The sequence below is a fragment of the Haliotis cracherodii genome, unplaced genomic scaffold (assembly GCF_022045235.1).
Source record: "Haliotis cracherodii isolate W230 unplaced genomic scaffold, xgHalCrac1.p SCAF_15, whole genome shotgun sequence".
Lineage (NCBI taxonomy): Eukaryota > Metazoa > Mollusca > Gastropoda > Lepetellida > Haliotidae > Haliotis > Haliotis cracherodii.
In genome coordinates, this window is record NW_027266270.1 from 24613482 (window position 1) to 24634471 (window position 20990).

The window sequence follows — 20990 nt, forward strand, 5'->3', positions numbered from 1 at the left end:
TCTTTATTTACACAGAGAAGGGAATATATGTAATCATAGAGGAGGAAATATATGTGATCATAGCTTTTTAACTGTACTTTGTTCACACAATGTAGAAGGTTTTTGACATTCCTTTGGAAGCAGCATGTCCTTTTCATACTGAAGGGTTTATTGGATGTCTCCTTTACCCATCATATCATGCACATAATATACAGCGTATTTGTGACATGTGGGTATGCGTTCTGCTCATTTATGTTGTTTGTATCTCACACAAAGGTAACACAAAGTGTTGTTGTACACTGTCCATAGTAAAAGGAGTTCATGTTCAACTCCTCTGCCGTTTGTATACCGTTTATATCACATCACCAGAAAGGATTACTGTGCAATCCTAGTCCTGTTCTTTGACCAATGACCGATTCTATAATGACTGACAAGATGAGCTGCATAACCATGTATACAGCATCATGTGTTAATGTACAGTAATGTAACTTACGTGCATTTGTTTGCATCGGTATCTTTGAGGGCAACAGCGTAAGCGATTTCACATAGGCAAACTGGATTGGTAGCTGAAATGTAATCAAGTTAAAATACATGAAGATGGCGTAATTATAGTTCATGCTGTTCACGAAACGTGCTGAGCACTTAACACCAGTATTAACACGTCAAGCAGTTTGCTTAACGTTGAATAGATCATGAAGAAATTGACTTGATACAATCCTTACAATACCCTGAGAAACCTCCCGAGACATATAAACCACATTGAAAATGATGATAATAATCGCAATTGTAATTGTCTTGGGTCCGCAATTTAAAGTCCATTTTAACATGAGTGTATTTTGATGCCTTATAGCAGTTTTCTGTAATAATGTAATATTAGTGGCTGTAGAACCTCTTGTAAGTACATCTGCATTAATTGTAAAGGGCAGCAAATTATTAAAGCGCTGTTAAAATGTCGAGTGTTGTCGGGTGCAGCGAGTGGTTGGTTTGTTGTTTTACACCGCACTCAGCAATATCCAGCTATTTAACGGCGGCCTGTACATGTATATAAATGGACCAGACAAGCCAGTTGTGAGCAACGATCCACGCCGTCGGGGACACGCAACCAACCAAGTCACTGAGTCTAAATTGGATGCCTCAACACAGAAACAGGTTTTTTAAAGATATGCGACAGTGACAAAAATTCTGTATATATATTCGTGAATGCATTTATTCCGACTCAAATGATTTTTTTACCTACAGAAACAAACAACCCTCTTGCACTCAAGTCAGATCATTTTCAACAACATATTTTTATTGCTGGTGAAATCATGGACGCTGAACAAGAAGACATTTCTAAAAAGAGTTGATGGACGAGTGAGTTGAGTTCTGCAATCCTTGAAACAGTACTTCGTGTACTTCACAATGTGTTATCTAAAGGTTTGAGAAAAGCTCGATGCGATTCAGGTCTGACACATTTGGTGCTGACAAACCAATGGTCATAATCAGGACGAATCGTCTCATTATCATGTTATGATACAGCTCCGGGGCGCAACCTTGGACAACTTGCGGCGCTTTAGGCGACTGGGTTGACGCCAACTTGATTCATTCGGTTTCAATGGTTTGTGTAAGTGTGATGCCTTCTTATAAGAGGACACAGAAAATAGCAGAAGTAACACGTATTTTGACTGATGCATCGTTCTCACATCACCCGGGACTTACTACATTTGTCGCTAGTTGCACCGTCAGCCGTTGTTGCAGCGTTCATTTTTGTTTTGATTGCTGTGTCGATCTCCGCTTTTGTTGAGGATCCGTCACAACCTACAGCAGTTGTTGTTCTTAGACAGCCTAACTCTACTAGCCACGCACTGACAAATAGAAACATGTCATGTATCAACTTGTATATGTACAATGAAAGAAAAATCTTATTTATATTTTATTTATGAACAGTATTTGTGCCTATCCGTTAGTTATCAAAATAGTGAATTAAAAAACATAGTACACAACTGTCATAATGTATTAATTGAACTCAGTAATTAATTCTACTCACTCGCACTTCTTTTGCAGATCGGACAAATCAGACTTTGCGTAGGCTACCTCACAGACGCATGTATCGGATTGAGCTGAAAGGCACAACTTTTTCAATTCAAAGTTTATATGCAATAAGGTGCTTGTCTCTGAAGACAACATCGTCAGAGCTCATTAGATTCCTTTATCCTGTTAACATCATTGAACGTATTTACATTCAAGATAAATAAGCACATATTTGTAATGCTTCGATCCTGTGAACCAGAATATCGTATTTTCATATTTGCACTTGAACTTTTGTTATTATCACTGTGAGTATATCAAGAATGTTTATATATGTCTTGAGTATCGCATTAAATTTATTACATAGATGTCATCGGGGAAACACCTTTCGAACCTTAAATTTTTTCGATATTTTTTTATGGGCATCTGAGAAATACTGACATATGTGCACCATGGAATGATCATGTCCTAAGTGGCACATGACACATGCATGCAAACATGGTTTATATATCCCTAAGTACATAGAACACTTTTATATAAGCTTACCGCAGTTTGTTGTACCGATTGTATCTATATCCTTCTTCCACTGGACGTCCAGCTCGTCCACTGTCGCCGTCTTACAGCCAGTGTTCGTCTTCCCCTTCAGGCACAACAGCGCTGCCACTAGAGCACTGTAAGTGTAGAAGAGAATTACAATGAATAGGCACAACAGCGCTGCCACTAGAGCACTGTATGTGTAGAAGAGAACTACAATGAAAAGACACAACAACGCTGCCACTAGAGCACTGTAAGTGTAGAAAAGAATTAAAATGAATGGGCACAACAGCGCTGCCACTAGAGCACTGTAAGTGTAGAAGAGAATTACCATGAATAAACACAACAGCGCTGCCAATAGAGCACTGTAAGTTATAGAAGGGAATTATAATGAACAGACACAACGGCGCTGCCACTAGAGCACTGTTAGTGTAGAAGAGAATTACAACGAATAGGCACAACAACACTGCCACCAGGGAGGGAATTACGACAGAACAACTCAGATATATAGTGACAAAGCTTGGTTCGAATTACCTCCCGTACACCAATAAGTTCAGTGCCCTATAATACCGGTAATAGGAGTTGTCATTCTCTATTTGCGCCTGGACAGGCTTGCCTGGTGGATATTTTAAGTTGCCACCGCCACCTGGGTTGGGCATCCTTCCCCCACTACCTATTCTCCACAAGGGAGATTCAGTGTGTCAGTCAGGCCGTAGCGAATAGAGATTCCGACAGCGGAGTCGGCTAGATCCCCAACAACTACACACCAAACACGTTAAAAGATCGTACTTGTTACCCTGCCTGGCGGAAGGGATAAAACAGGACTGGTCAGCTCGGAGTCACTATACCTTGTCTGAGTGGGATATCCATGATAAACTGTGGCATTGTTTCTCCGTGGACTAGTTCGTACAATCAGGCACAGGCACACACTTTTTTTCCCAGCTGGATGTTCAAAGTCAACTTACGAGCAATGTTGTGTATCTCCAAGCAGGATATCCACTAGGGCTAATGTTTTCTGGCAGGTACAGGTATCCTTCTCCGCTACGAAAAATATATTTAGTCACAAATACATAATTTCATGCATACACCAACTGCCGTTAGGAGGGACATATTGCATAGAAATTCATTTATATAGAATACATAGAAGTTCAATAATTTCAAGTAGAATCAAGCGGTTTTAATTTGTGTAGTCCTGCGAGGAAGAGATCAGTAACATGTTTCACAAGTGCTGCCCTTTCAGAATAGAACACTTTAAATGAAAGCAAAAAAAACCTTTCTATAATCATAACAAATATCTGCTGACACCAACATCCGTTGTACGATTCCGACTTGATCACGACCATGTATTTATGAAGCACTGTCATGTCATGATCAGGCCAGGTGTTCGAGAAAAGGGAGTTTTCTGCCTCACCGGTGGCACTCGTGTCAATATTCCATTTTCAAACTTCCTTAATTAAACATCCTAAAATACATCTAGTGTTATATACACTTCCTAAAGTATCCTAAATACTCTCACAAATTTTACTTACTGTCTGTACAACTGGTTCCGAGGGTGTTTATATCACTGACGGTTTCAGTGGCGACTGCGACTGGTTTCTCGCTCGTCAAACAGGCATAAGTTTTACCCCCAACAATACACTCGATTTTCGCGTACAAAGCCCTGTGAACAGACACAAAATAGCACCTCTTTCAAACTTTGTATACACAAAGAGAATGTGAAGCAGGCCCGCAAATGTAAGCTCAGTTGTCCACAATATCTCCAAAGGGAATTGTACGCTTTGGTGATCTTATAGTTGTTCAATTGTCTGCACTGCTGACTAACCTCATGTTCACAAGGACGAAAATGGTGGTTCCAGCTGTAATTCAGTTAAACAAAGGCTTAAGACATGTTCTGATGTCACGAGGGTGATTTTAATAAATGGCATCCAGGCATTTGATGAAGAACTATATTGTTGATCCTGTCATTACATCAAGAACATCGATACACGCAATGGAATACGATGACATGCAGTCAACCAAGTCACCGAGCCCGAATGGCATAGGTTGCTGGGGGCCAATCATAACCCGGAATTGCCATGGGTCTTGATAGTATGAGTTAGGATGGCTGTTTTACAGGATCTGGTGAATTTATCAAACAAAACGTCCCGTGCATAGCTCGTTTCTTTTATTCAGTTCGCCTAAGCAAAGTGCCGTCTATCAGGAGATAATGAGTATTGATATTTGACATTCACACGTCCCGATATGTGACCACCACTTTGGTATCAACAATATGTTCTCTACACGTGGTTAATATATAACTGACTACGAGGCATAGACCCTGCCTACGATGTGTGCGCCTTCAAGAAATAACCAATACATACGCACAGTCTCCAGTCGGGTTAGTTTTGGCGTAAGTTGTTTGGCAGTCGCATGTAGCCGTGATATCTGTTAATGATAACAATAGCAATAACAAAAACAATAATAATAAATCATTATCAAAACGTATTGTGCCTATTCCACATAACACATGCCTATATCTGTTTCAACAGTTAACGGTCACCATTTGCACTTCACTTTGGGGGACAGAAGATCTATTAAACACGAATACGAACCCCATCTATCAGAAAAATGTATTTGACTTCAAATCAACCAATGATCTTTAGAAAATACACCACGTTCAACAACATGCTTTGCACTTTTAGGTTTCACCTTTGCCTAAGTCTGACATTCCAAAGGACGTACACTTGTAAGCACGTATTAGAAAAAGACATGTTTATTACAACTAACATACGCCTAAAACAGATCTCGAATTGACTTTTAGTAGCAAAACACGCCGCTTGCAATTGCACTAACTGTGTTTACCTGTTCTACATGTTGCCGATAATGGTAGAGTGCCGCCATCAACAATGGCTGTATCAACTGCAGTAGCGACTTCATCTCTTCGCGTGGTGCCGTCACAAGCGGTCTCCGCAGTTTTGTCGAGACAATGCATCTTAGTTGTTAAAGCTCTGAAATGATAGAAAAGGCCATGCCGTGCCACAGACAAAGTATTTATTTTCTACATATATATCCGGAAAAATGAGACGTCTTACATAGATACAACCTTTCGACTGCTTTATATTTTCAGGATTTACATGAGAACGTCGTAGTCTATGGTAGGTCCACATGGTACACATTAGAATGCCGTCGTCTATGTAGGGCCACAGGGTACACGTTAGAACGTCGTTGTCTATGTAGGGCCACAGGGTACGCATTAGAACTTCGTAGTTTATGTTGGGCCACAAGGTGCACGCTAGAACTTCGTAGTCTATGTAGGGCAATAGATTCAGATTGACCTTGTAACCATAAATGAAAAATGGCGACTCACGTGCATTTATCGGCGGCTGTTGCTCCCGGAGATTTCATGTAATTCACCTGGCATGTACAAGTTGCAGACACTGCGGAAACATTTTATTAAAGTGAGCCATAAATCTGTATCCTTGTGGGCAATATGGTGATACTACTAGTATATAAGCAGGGAAAGGAACAGATAGGTAGATTGTTCATTAGAACCTTTAAAGCAATCAGTCACATTATAGCTGTGTATAAACAGAGAGAGCAACGGGTTGGTAGATTGTACATAGGTTACACATTGGTAGGCTGATGAACCATTATAATCTATCCTCGCATAATAGCGCCTGTATAAACATAGACAGTGGCATCTCTATTCAATTTCTTACATGTACATGCATCCACATCTGAAGAAAAGCTGTTTACGAGCACACTTATGGTCTTGGTGTCATCACAGCCGGTGTCGGTGAAGATTGTTTTGTCATCAAGGCATTGCATTAATGTTTTCAGCGACCTACAAACGAATAAATAATGTCACGTGACACAGAAAATTCAACGAGCCTTCGTTAACTGTGAATCCCTTAACTTGATTCCTACTTTAGGACGAACAAGGCAGAACCATCATCGACCCTTTGGTCTGACATCATTCAATCAATACTTTATTCAGGCAACAGGCCCATATACAAAAACACGTTATGACGTATGGTTGTGGCAATATACATCATTTTAAACATTGTTCAACAAATACTTTCTTCTTTCGTAAGCATGATAATAAACAGACATAGTGAATTTATTTGTTCCGTATTCTTTGTGGCAAATACCTTTTTAAATGTATGCATATTTACAATAGTGACAAATGTCTTTGGGTCTTACAAGACCCGACAAGCTACGACCCAGGGTGATACATTTACAAGAGCTACCGCCCATGGACATAAATTTGCAAGAGCCGAGAAGCTACGCCCAGAGTGATACATTTTCAAGATCCCAGAAGCTACACCCCATTTACAAGAGCTACACACCATGGTGGTACATTTACAAGATTTACGCCTCATGGTGATACATTACAAGAGTTACGCCTGATGGTGATACATTTACAAGAGTTACGCCTCATGGTGATACATTTACAAGAGTTACGCCTCATGGTGATACATTTACAAGAGTTACGCCTCATGGTGATACATTACAAGAGGTACGCCTCATAGTGATACATTCACAAGAGTTAAGTCTCATGGTGATACATTTACAAGAGTCACGCGTCATGGTGATTCATTACAAGAATTACCCCTCACGGTGATACATTCACAAAAGTTACGCCTCATGGTGATACATTTACAAGAGTCACGCGTCATGGTGATTCATTACAAGAGTTACGCCTCATAGTGATACATTACAAGAGCTACGTCTCATGGTGATACATTTACAAGAGTCACGCCTCATGGTGATACATTTACAAGAGTCACGCCTCATGGTGATACATTTACAAGAGTCACGCCTCGTGGTTATACATTGCAAGAGTCACGCCTCATAGTGATACATTTACAAGAGTTACGCCTCATGGTGATACATTTACAAGAGTCACGCCTCAAAGTGATACATTTACAAGAGTCACGCCTCATAGTGATACATTTACAAGAGTTACGCCTCATGGTGATACATTTACAAGAGTCACGCCTCATAGTGATACATTTACAAGAGTTACGCCTCACGGTGATACATTTACAAGAGTTACGCCTCACGGTGATACATTTACAAGAGTCACGCCTCATGGTGATACATTTACAAGAGTTACGCCTCATGGTGATACATTTACAAGAGTTACGCCTCATGGTGATACATTTACAAGAGTCACGCCTCATAGTGATACATTTACAAGAGTCACGCCTCATGGTGATACATTTATGAGAGTCACGCCTCATAGTGATACATTTATGAGAGTCACGCCTCACGGTGATACATTTACAAGAGTCACGCCTCATGGTGATACATTTACAAGAGTCACGCCTCATGGTGATACATTTACAAGAGTCACGCCTCATAGTGATACATTTACAAGAGCCGACAAGCTATGACCCTGTATGATACATTTACAAGAGTGGGAAATGTTACAATTTGTGCAATCTTGGGCGCAAGGTTAACTACACAGTTTTGGAAGATTTTCAAAATGGTGACTGTGGACATGTCTAAAACAAACAAATCACACCATGTCTTAGAGTAATTCATGACTGAAGAGGACATTTAGCGTCACCATGAGAGACGCATGTATATTTCACAAATACACTTACCCACAATGAGCCGTAGCATCTGTATATGCAGCCTCGCCATAAGGAATCATGCAACCAGTGCAGGTAGCCGCTGAAACAAGGTTAAACAGTTCCTAGTTTCTGAGAATGACCCAGGAAACATTAATAAGTGAGTGAGTGAGTTGGATCGAGTTTCAATTATATCACGACGTAAAAGAGTTAAACGTGATGCTATCGTAGACGTTTAACCTTTTCGGTAGACATCTTGTCTCTGAAATGAACATATTTTACCGAAAAAAAACAGTTGTTAAATTATAGTTATAACATATAATAAAAGGAGCCCAGAGACTTCCTTCACTTTCAGATAATGTGGTAATTTAGACTTGCCAAACGTTATAGACTTGCATGGGCTGCTTTGGATATATTTGTTTCAGAGTCTGTATGACAGACTAACCTTCAGGTAAAACCTACGACAATGGGTATAGTGCCGGCAGCGTTGTGTTAAGGCCATAATCAGGGCGAATCTCTTGGATTCGAACCCACGATTGGGAAATCCACATTTCTTCATAGAAAAAAGCGACTCTTTAGACGACACCATCTACTGTGCCTACTGAAACAATTATATGATCCAGAAAGAAAACTACCCGCTTAATGAAATGATTATGAATCTTATCAATATTCTTCTGCAGTTTTTCATTTATCTTTATCTTAATAAACTGAGATTTGATTCTTCAGAAATAAATGATCTTACTGAACGTGCAAGAGGTTGGAGGTGTTTTTACAGCCGTGACAACGGTGTTCCTTGGAGTTGTGCCATCACAGGCATTGTCCTTTGCCGTCATCAGGCAATCCAGCCGCACCTTGCTAGCGCTGCAGAACAGAAGTGTATACCAAACCCTTCAGGTAAGCACAGAGACATGTGTACAATCAGCTAGTACTAATTTATATTGTGTAAGGTGTACAGTACACAACGTTAAATAGTTCCGGTGAAACTGTATACTCAACCTGGAGAACACGCTAAAGTATTTCCAATGTGATTTTCAACCCCCTCACTCTCTGAACGAAATTGATGGTTATCCATTGGGACTTGTTGAATTTGATTCAAATCAACTGGTATATGTTATATCTATTGCCAAGGAACTTGACCTCAGTTAGAACCCATTTTCCATTATTGGCCCAGTAAGCTGACCTTTGCATTTCCTCAAAACTATTTCTAAAGGCACGTTTTCAACTTACTAATAACTTCTCATTTTTATCAATTACATACGCCGAGTGCATCTCCATCATCATAAACTTTTATCATCATCATCATCATCATCATCAACAACACTATTAAAAGAAAACAACAATTGTTAACACATTTTATCATAACATTCAACATAAACTATTTATTTTTTAATCAAACACGTGTTCTCAATTGAAAACAGTTTATGAATGACTAAGCTTGCTAACCAATGCACATTTCGTATGAAGATAAAATAGAAAAAATTCTACATTTTTGAAAATGTTACGAGAATGGACATGGTCTCAGATATGCCATTCCGAATGAATACACGGACATCAAAATGTCTTAACCATAGTGTGATTGAATCTCCTCTAATCAAGCGTGAAACGTGAAACGTCTTTATTAATGACTGCTGTAGCATGTGTTTCTCTCTAAAGACAACTCGTCACACTGCATGATGCGTTCTCATTTCAGATAATGCACACATGTGTTACACCATTGGTCTCAATATAAATCCTTGAATTGCGTTTGAACAGAGAGGTGTGTGTGTGTAGAAAGGAATGATGTATGTGTATGTTATTTAAGAAGAAACCTGAAATAAACACAAACAAATAAACAAATGTATTTTGCAAAAATATGTCAGATTCGGACTCACGTGCACGTTTCTGCATCATTTGAGCGTGTGTGTTTCAGGTAATTGACTTGACATTGACAAGTTGACGTCAGGGTGGCTGTTAAAAAAACGTGTGTAATTAATTATTTATTCGAATACACTATACAGTGAAACCTCAAGCTTTAATCTACCCTAACTTATTCCAATCAGTTCTTGCTATCCTGGCACTGGAATTGTTTTTGTTTGTTATTATAAGTTGCAACTTGTATGTATATATTTAAGATTGTACGTGATTGTATGTTCATGATAAAACACTTATACAAACAGTTATATCATGACATTATTCTATCAGATATAAATGTAACAGCAACGAACACAAGAACCAGTTCATTGTATCAGCAGTATTAATACTTTACAACAACACAATTACGATACTTAATCAAATATCATTTCTGAACATAAGAACACTAAAACTACACTTTCCGAGTGGTCAAAAACAGCGCACATGGGAATTGACAAGAAATCAAAAGACTTCTGTCTTTTAAAAGGTCGTATTCAAATATTGACAATAAGTGTTCAATGGCGTGTCATTTAAACATCAGAGAAAACAAATCCTCTGTCGGGTTATCTTTAGGGTTGTCATTTCTTTAAAATCATATTATACTTCCAAATATTTTCAACGTAAATGGAAACGATGTTTCTCACCACAGCCGGACGTCGTCCCTATCTGTGTTTCCATGAGAGCTGCCAGTGTCTGGACAGTTGTAGCTGCCTTGCAGGCTGTTGTAGCAACCTCAGTGTTCAAGCAGTCTAGATGAGCCATTATTGCGCTGCGTAATACAAACGAGAATGAGTGAGTATGGTTTGACGCCGCTTTGGGCAATATCCCAGCAATATCACGTGGTGAAGGACACCAGAAATGGGCTTTACACATTGTACCCCTGTCGGAAATTGAACCGGGTCTTTGACGTGACGAGCGCACGCTTACCCACTAGGCTACCCAACCGCCACACACACACATGAGAAAATCACAGGAATAGTGATAATATTGAGGCATGTATTGGTCCAACGTTGATCTTGTCACACAGTCTCATACTCCAGTCTACTTTGTTGATTTCATGTTTACAAAAGCGTGACGATCATAAAACAAGACATACGTTGTGCCACAATATCACAGAATAAACAACACATCTGTTAGTGTCTGGCTTATACTGACCATATGATTGGGTCAGTCTACTTACGTGCAATGGGCAGTCGTGTCCGTGTTGTCTACCTTGGCATATGTCTCCTGACAGGCGCATACACCCGAGCGTGCAGCTGAAACCAATACAACAGAAGGATATATCAACTGAAACAAACACAACGGTGTGATTTATGAGATGAACCAATACAATACAGGGATATATTAGCAGAAACCAATACAATAGAAGGATATATCAGCTGAAATCAGTACAGCAGAAGAATGTTTCCACTGAAACCAATTCAACAGGATATCTCAATTGAAAACATTATTAAGTGATATCGTAACTGTAACCAATAAATCAGTATATATCAACTTAAACCAATACATAAGGATATATCAGCTGAAATCAATACAGCAGAAGAATAGATCAACTGAAACCAATACAACAGAAGGATATATTAGCTTAAACACATAAACAGGATATATCCACTGAAACCAATACATAAGGATATCTCAACTGAAACCAATATTACCTGGTATCGAAACTGAAATAAATACATCAGGATATATCAACTGAAACCAATACATAGGATATATCAGCTGAAACCAATACCACAGAAGGATATATTAAATGAAACCAATTCCACAGAAGGATATATTAACTGAAACCAATACCACAGAAGGATATATTAACTGAACCCAATACAACAGAAGGATATATTAACTGTAACTAATACATCAGGATATATCAGCTGAAACCAATACAACAGAAGGATATATTAACTGAAACCAATACCACTGAAGGATATATAAACTGAACCCAACACTACAGAAGGATATATCAGTTGCAACCAACATAACGAAAGAGATCTATCAACAGAGCAGGGAAATTTAGTGCTGGACGCTTCTCTCTGACTGACAGGACCGTAACGCAACGTAAAGACCAGTGCCCGAGCAGTGACAGCGCACTACAAACAGGCCACACCTAACTAAATAATCACCATAAAATAGCTAATCTACACACAACAGGAAACTGCCCACATTGCAAACAACATGAAACATCAGAACACGTACTCATTCACTGCACACTCTACCAAACACACCGAAAAACACTACAGACCGCCCTAAATCTTAAAACCGGACTTGCACTAGAATCAATCCTAAATCCACAAAATAAATTAGAAAAATTCAAAGCCTTAGGCATATACCTAATTAAAACAGGACTAATTAGTCGCATTTAAACCCCAAATAAAATATTAAAACCAAACCTACCTTATCTAACAACCACCCAACACACACAGCTCCCTTTGTTCGTCCCCCACCCACTCTTGGCATTCTTTCCAAATCTCAAAATCTCAAAATTACTATATAAGCAACCCATTAAGACCCCCTTCTGGGTTGCACAAACTCACTTTTTCCCTTTTTGGAAACACATTAAATGGCCTGGCCGTGCCCGTGTGCGACATACGCTTGCAGTCGGAAAGCGCACGTTAAATCTCCAATATAAGTTACTGTAAGTAAGTAAGTGACAGCGCCACACACTATCGTGTTAACTTAATTTAATCGGCAACCATCTCAAAACATCCATTCATGCCGCTTCACACATTATCGTCACGGACACCAAAACGTTCGCTTTTAATTTGACATGGTGGAATATCTATACATCTGTGCTTTTAATGTACATCTATGTTGATATGACATCAATACAACGCTGTCACATCTACGCGTAACATAGCTCTTTGTTAATGATACAACAGGTTTATCTCTTAATTCAGGGCTCTCAAAGAATCATGATATCGTAGCTTAGACTTAGCTATTATGACGCTTCTGGGTCTCCGACAAACTGTGGGGAATTTAACCAATGTATTTAGGTATAGTTGATTCTATAACTATACGTCATTCTCCAAGCACGTCTAATTGTGGTCTGTGTTAATGTCAGTATACATACTGCATGAGGTTAAGTCCAAGGCTTGGGCAAAGACATGTCGTTTAGTTCCGTCGCAGCCTACTGCAAATGACTGGGACATACAATCCAGGAAGTCTGTCTTTGCTCTGTAACAAATACACCATACGTGTTCCATGATCAGCTTATCAAAGGGAAGAAGAAACCTGTTCAGAACTCACAGAATTAACAGTTGATTGAATAACAAAGCTCTTCAATATGTAACTCAAGAGTTGGACGATTCAGTGGAAACATTATACTATGCATGAGCATCAGGTACTAATGAAATTGTTGGTAAATTGGAAATAGTTAACAGAAATAGACATCATTAGCCGATTGTTATTCCGTATTGTAAAATCGTGCATGAGGAAATATGTTTGTTCCCTAAATATGGTAGTTGCGATACGCGAGGGTAATAATCTCTGTATCATATAGCATCATTATAAAACGTATCTATGTGTACGAAGTAATTAAATTCAATGAAGTTAATTTAGAAACCATGTTGTAATGAAATGCAAGAGGTTGCCGTGTTTGTTTTCAGAAACTCAAACACGCCGGGAGTTAAACGTATTGTGAACGTTAGACAACAGTTCATAAATCAAACATCCATGGCGTCCATGGATAGAGCTTATATAAAGGAGTATCTGCCCGATGACCACATTTGCATAACTATAGGAGATTATATGTAAACAAAAATAAGATATGATTCTGTTTACCCGCAAATGTTTCCTGAAACCGTGTGGTCTGCTTTGACGTAATCGACCTCACACTGGCACGTGTCGGAAACTGAAACGATGGACATTTGACACTCATAGTCACCAAGCTTTCAAGCATAACAATTGATATATATCTACTTGAACACCATGTACATTTTCACCAATCACTATTATTAAATTATGTACTAGAACACTATTAACATTGTCACCAAGCAATATCATTGAATAGAAATGTTGCACGTGGTCAGCATTAGGCCCAGTGTCTCTGCGTTCACTGAGGTTCTACCGCCACCAATCTGTTACAGTGGGTAATTTGAGGCCCAGTTTCTGTGCGTTCACTTAGGTTCTACTTCCACCTATCTGTTGCAGCGGATAAGTTTGAGGCCAAGTGTATGTGCGTTCACTTAGGTTCCACTTCCACCAATCTGTTACAACGGGTAATTTGAGGCCCAGTTTCTTTGCGTTCACTTAGGTTCTACTTCCACCTATCTGTTGCAGCGGATAAGTTTGAGGCCGAGTGTATGTGCGTATGCGTAGGTTCTACCTCCACCTGTCTGTTGCAGCGGATAACTTTGAGGCCCAGTGTATGTGCGTTCACTTAGGTTCCACTTCCACCTATCTGTTGCAGCGGATAAGTTTGAGGCCCAGTGTATGTGCGTTCACTTAGGTTCCACTTCCACCTATTTGCTGAAGTGGATCAGTAAAAGGCCCCAGTGTCCGTGCTACTTCCACCTAACCGTTGTAGCGGTTAAGTACAGGACCTCTACACTACGCGTGCTTCGTTTGGCTGAGAGGCGTCTGTGATTTCTGTCAGAAGTTCTAAAACAATACCGGACCACACTTACGACAGTTAGCGATGCCTTTCATTGTAGTCTCCGCCATCCCTGCAAGATCTGAAGGCTTTGTAGTAGTATCACACGATACATCGGTCTTCCCTTCCAAGCATCTTACGAGAGTCTTACTTGCGCTACAGCAGAACACAAATGTAAATAGCCAGATGTTATTTACATAATGAGTTACTGTGTGGTCACACAGAAAAGCATTGTTCCTTTCAAACCCCAATTCAACATACCCTGTAAGATAGAAACATATTCGTTCATCCTGTCTGCAACACACAAACCAGGGCATACCTGTACCCTGACAAATAGCAATAGTGTTCTCCTGACACATAGAAAGATACTCCTCACCCTCTCTGCTCAACATTCAACATGGACATGTTCAGACACATTACAATATACTCATCACCCTCTCTGCCTAACATTCAACATAGACATTTGCTTTCACATAGAAAGATACTTCCCACACTCTCTGCTCAACATTCAACATGGACATGTCCTGACACATAGAAAGATACTCCCCACCCTCTCTGCCCAACATTCAACATGGACATGTCCTGACACATAGAAAGATACTCCCCGCCCTCTCTGCCCAACATTCAACGTTGACATGTCCTGACACATAGAAAGATACTCCCCGCCCTCTCTGCCCAACATTCAACGTTGACATGTCCTGACACATAGAAAGATACTCCCCGCCCTCTCTGCCTAACATTCAACGTTGACATGTCATGACACATAGAAAGATACTCCCCACTCTCTCTGCCTAACATTCAACGTGGACATGTCCTGACACATAGATAGATACTCCCCACTCTCTCTGCCTAACATTCAACGTTGACATGTCCTGACACATAGAAAGATACTCATCACCCTCTCTTCTCAACATTCAACGTGGACATGTCCTGACACATAGAAAGATACTCCCCACCCTCTCTGCCCAACATTCAACATGGACATGTTCTGACACATTACAATATACTCCCCACCCTCTCTGCCCAACATTCAACGTGGACATGTTCTGACACATTACAATATACTCCCCACCCTCTCTGCCCAACATTCAACATGGACATGTTCTGACACATTACAATATACTCCCCACCCTTCTGCTCTACATCCAACATGGACATGTTCTGACACATTACAATATACCCCCCACCCTTCTGCTCTACATCCAACATGGACATGTTCTGACACATTACAATATACTCCCCACCCTCTATGCCCAACATTCAACATGGACATGTTCTGACACATTACAATATACTCCCAACCCTTCTGCTCTACATCCAACATGGACATGTTCTGACACATTACAATATACCCCCCACCCTTCTGCTCTACATCCAACATGGACATGTTCTGACACATTACAATATACCTCCCACCCTTCTGCTCTACATCCAACATGGACATGTTCTGACACATTACAATATACTCCCCACCCTTCTACTCTACATCCAACATGGACATGTTCTGACACATTACAATATACTCCCCACCCTCTCTGCCCAACATTCAACATGGACATGTTCAGACACATTACAATATACTCCCCACCCTTCTGCTCTACATCCAACATGGACATGTTCTGACACATAGAAAGATATTCCCCACCCTTCTACTCTACATCCAACATGGACATGTTCTGACACATAGAAAGATATTTTCCCTCCCTCTCTGTCCCACATTTAACATGAACACGTCGCGACACTAGAAATTTACTCACGTGCATTTATCGGCGTCCGACGTTCTGGTTGCCTTGGCATAGTCAATCTCACACTGACACGTGGGTGTTACATCTGCAGCTAAAGGCAACAAACCAATTTCCATCATCAGCTTACTTTCAACGAAATCTCTACCAACTGACCAATAGACCATTTCTACATCCATCTTAAAGTGAGTGAGTGAGTTGGTTGTACGCCGCAATTAGCAATATTACAGCAATATCACGGCGGGGGAAACCAGAAATTATTACCCATATTGTACCCTTGTGCGGAATCGAACCAGGGCTCTCGGCCTGACGAGCAAACGCTTTAACAACTAGGCTACCGCCCCAGCTTCAGCTTTAAACTGCGCACACATATGCATTAACTTTACTTACCGTGTTTATAAACACTGTCACGCAGATGTTTGTACCGATAAATACATGTTGGTTTGTGATTAAATAAAGAAAGAAGTATATAAATGAGGGTTCAGGCTTATTAAAAACGAGTAGAATATTTACTGCAGCTGGCCTTGAAATCTGTTTCAGCTGTTGCCGCTAAGGTGGACACAGTGTCGGTGCTCACACAGCCAGCCGCTGTTTTTGTTCGCAGACATTCTATATATGCTGCCAAAGCCCTGGAAAACAATGTGTTATATAAGCATGGAAAGCATGGCGCAACTTCTGTCACGACAGTGTGAGGAGGGTTAAACGCCGCTTTGAATTTTAGGTTATTTTACGGCGTGGCCACTTCACATGGCATGAAACGCCAAAGTGATGCAGGTCTTCGAGACAACCTTTACACATGGTACTTGGCTGTCAAACAAAGGACCATTATTCGGACGAACATGAGATTCGAAACCCTTCTCACTAGACTACGGGACCTTGCACACACCCCGTCACACACTCGTGCTCAGATTAATCAAGTTGAGTACTTACGAGCACTTGTTTGTAGGATCGTTGATGCTAGCCTTAGCATACACCAGCTCGCAAGCCGTGCATGTGTCAGTTGGAGCTTAAAAGATAATGAATACATTGATTATGTACACCTGTGACAAAAACTGACGTCGTTATTATGCCTTATACATACAATCAGAACAAAATCATTAAGACATTAGTTATCTTACATTTCAATTTCGACCACTCCACAAAGCTAATATGTACATAATAGTATGAGTGAATCAGTGAGTGAGTGAGTGAGTGAGTGAGTATGATGTCAGCGCCGCATTTAGCAATATGACAGCAATATTATGGTAGGGGACACCGGAAAATGGGCTTCACACATTGTACTCATGTCGGGAATCAAACCCAGGCCTTGTCGAGGTCACAAAGCTCAATAATTGTAAGACAACAATCAACTTGAAGTACTCTGTTAGCATCCACTTATTCGGATAATATATTGGTTACATAAAAATAAGTTTCCCCTGCTTATATAATGCTTTACTTGCATTGCTTTTGGGAAATTGGTACTTGAGTTGAAGTGAAATGGGGTTTAACGTCGCGTTCAAGATTTTTTATTCATATAGCCACATGCATGTACAGTTATATTGTGTTGTCCAAATGAGATACCATCACATAGCATAACATGGATATCTCATGGGCAGGTAACACCAACCATCTTTTAACGTATTGTGGTATGATGCGGCCAGGGGATCAAACCACCGACGTCCGCTCACAGGGCGGACGCTCTGTCCACTACACCATTGAGGAGAAGACAATGGGACGAAAAGGGAAGAAAATACATCACTGAAACAATATAACATACTGTTAATCTACAAATAAAGTAACTTACAACAAGATGTAATTGTGTCAAATTGTCCCCCTGCTGCAGTTGCCAGGGCAATAGAAGTGGATGCACCATCACAACTCATATCTGCGGGCTCTTTACCTTTGAGACACGACACGAGAGTCATCTCAGCTCTGTAAGAGAATGAAGTGAGACTTTCGCTGCTTACCAGTGAATATCTTGTGGCCTTACAACATGAACACACAGCACTGAGGGTAGCCCAACGCACGAATGATGTATCAAAAGTAAACCGCTTGATGGTACGCTGGCAAAACCTGTCATGTGAATATAGATGTTCACAGTTGTAGACCGCTGGGATATACGGTTGAATCTATCCTCTCTGTTTCCGTGTAACCGAGTCGGTACATCAATCCGTATTATTGTGATACCACAATTTGAGAAAAGCGGAGGTTGAGATAGGAAGCGTTATTTGTCGCCATATAGCCAGACGAAAACATGATTATGTTTCACGCATCACGTAAATCTAAAATCAATGCTAAAATACATAACGCGGCGTTGTTTCGCTGTATCCAGCATGGATTTCAAATACAGGACAATGGTCGTTGCCATGATAGCGGGGTTTATTTGTTCCCAGTTGTTCACTGATGGAGCGGGGCACATGCTACTTTATCAAAACGTCATTGACCAAAACAATTAAAATAGTTTACATGTAAAGTCAGCTAATGACATTTCCTGAGTCATTTGGGAGAAGGGGGAGGGGGGGGGGGGGAGGGGGGAGGGTTCTTTCTGACATGAACCATAGACCTATCTAATATATATTATGTTTCATAAATAATAAACGTCTACGCCAGGGAATAACCAGTCTCGATTATCCGCCGAAACAGATTCCATTCGACGTAAAAGGCAAAATAGCGGTGAAAATTAAATGGATGGACACGAAAATCGGTGTTCGGTTCGCGAGAACCCTGTAGTCACATGTAGATCTGGTACTCTTACAAGTGTCCATGATATTCTCATGGTATGAACTGTCCATGGTATACTCATGGCATTAAGTGTCCATGGTATACTCATGGAAATAAGTGTCCGTGATATACTCATGGTATAAAGTGACCATGGTATACTCATGGTATTAAGTGTTCATGGTATTTTCATGGTACTAAGTGTCCATGAAATACTCATGGCATTAAGTGACCATGGTATACCTATGGTATAAAGAACCCGTGATATACTCATGGTATTAAATGTCGATGGTTTACTCATGGTATTAGGTGTCTATGGTATACTTATGGTTTGTGACATACTAAATGTCACAGCCAGTCTACCAGATTGAACCAGTAATTTGTGATTTACTATAGTTGTCGCGATTGTGAGATGTATCAACATTATTTACCTAGAGTAAAATTTATTCTTATTGTGTTATGTAAACGAACGAGTTAGTACTGCTGCTATATGGATACTGCTGCTATCCATATGTGTTGTAACTAGACAATTGTCCCTGAAAACTGCCACCCGGACAAATGCCCTAATAAAACAGCCATCATAACAATTGCCCCTGAAAACTGCCACCCGGACATTTGACTCCTGAAAACTGCCACCCGGACATTTGACTCCTGAAAACTGCCACCCGGACAATTGACTACTCAAAAATTACTGCCCCCTTGCTATTATTTGGCTGATTATATAACACAGGACAAGTAAATCCGAAACGTGCACCTTCAATTGGACAACGTATAAAGGAAGACTGAATGACCTAGCGCTGCAATGACAGTTCTCATCACTTGTTCTCCATAAATACAAATCCTGTTCATCCTGCTCATTATTATATCACACAACAGACATCATATTAAATTAATAAAAGGAAAAACAAATAGCTACGAATGGCCTGACGCGTAGGTCACTCAAAGCTTTTCCAGCTCGAGGACCGACTTAATATCCTTAAGGAGGACAATTATATGGTTAAACTGACTTGCAATGAACACCTTTAAAATAAGAAGAAGAATAAGAAGAAGAATTGTCCGACTCTCCATTGTTCTCGGTGCGTTACATCGGGAGAGTACCCGGGTTTGCTGCCAAGAATACAGCCCATCTGACAATCTGGGTAATTCAGAAGGATGCAGTGTTGTTAGAGTCTTCACTTTCTCTGAAAAGTTTTATGTGGGTTTGACTAGGCAGTGCTTCCTGGAAGAATTCCCATTCACTGGCTGGGCTGCGTGTAGAGGGGGCAAAGGCCCTGGCCCGATGATGAGTCTAACCAGCCTGACTGTGCCAGGATCACCACAAACCCTCTTTGCTGCATTTTTATTTGAATCTGTACATAATACTAACGCCATTTGAAAAATAATCTCTAAGAAGACGCCTCTAATGTTTTTATCATTCTAGTTTGATCAGTTAATAACCCCGGCTTCACTGATTTGATTCTGAGTATCAAAGGAAAGCATTCGAAAATACAAAATGCACAAATACTAGTACATGTTTTAGCGTTCACGATGGCATCATTTGTTGAAGAATATGATTTTGGCGCTGGTTTTGTGATATGATTAAGGATAAAGTTCATGGAATCTTACGTGCACTTCTCGCCATCTGAAGAGTATGGCATCTTGACATAGGCAACTTCACAGCCACACGTTTTGGTGGTAATAGCTGTAAATTGACCAAAACAATATATAAGAATTACTGAAATTGTGTCCAACACAAACCGTTGGAGATGATGCACTGTGTGGTCGCTAATCTCCTCACTGCCATACAGTGTAAGATTACATAGCTTCCGATGTTGTCGTCGCCATCTTATTGCCAATTGGCAGTTCTTTATTGTTACATTTCAAATTGACTGCAACAATACCTGCTAAGAACAATTGGTTGAATCAAGATGATATACAGTGAAATCCGTTACTTCCTCAGTTTAAATCATCAAATGATGGGCTGTGCCCTTAATATTATTAGACGTATCAGTA

At 40.2% G+C, this 20990-nt stretch overlaps 1 protein-coding gene across 1 annotated transcript in view; it reads right to left on the minus strand.

The window, feature by feature from the left end:
* LOC139462407 (G surface protein, allelic form 168-like) overlaps positions 1-20990 on the minus strand; it is a 162075-nt gene that overhangs the window by 97918 nt on the left and 43167 nt on the right. Inside the window, exons 16-38 of the mRNA XM_071244103.1 lie at positions 20604-20679; positions 18085-18212; positions 17232-17307; positions 16815-16930; positions 16317-16395; positions 14594-14715; positions 13749-13818; positions 13039-13142; positions 11149-11224; positions 10613-10737; positions 9950-10025; positions 8821-8939; positions 8112-8181; positions 6219-6343; positions 5867-5936; positions 5362-5507; positions 4881-4944; positions 4050-4180; positions 3486-3561; positions 2533-2657; positions 2006-2078; positions 1678-1823; positions 473-545 (exon numbers count right to left, since the gene is read on the minus strand). Coding sequence (XP_071100204.1) covers positions 473-545; positions 1678-1823; positions 2006-2078; positions 2533-2657; positions 3486-3561; positions 4050-4180; positions 4881-4944; positions 5362-5507; positions 5867-5936; positions 6219-6343; positions 8112-8181; positions 8821-8939; positions 9950-10025; positions 10613-10737; positions 11149-11224; positions 13039-13142; positions 13749-13818; positions 14594-14715; positions 16317-16395; positions 16815-16930; positions 17232-17307; positions 18085-18212; positions 20604-20679 — 2266 coding nt within the window. The remainder of the gene's footprint in view (positions 1-472; positions 546-1677; positions 1824-2005; positions 2079-2532; positions 2658-3485; positions 3562-4049; positions 4181-4880; positions 4945-5361; positions 5508-5866; positions 5937-6218; positions 6344-8111; positions 8182-8820; positions 8940-9949; positions 10026-10612; positions 10738-11148; positions 11225-13038; positions 13143-13748; positions 13819-14593; positions 14716-16316; positions 16396-16814; positions 16931-17231; positions 17308-18084; positions 18213-20603; positions 20680-20990) is intronic.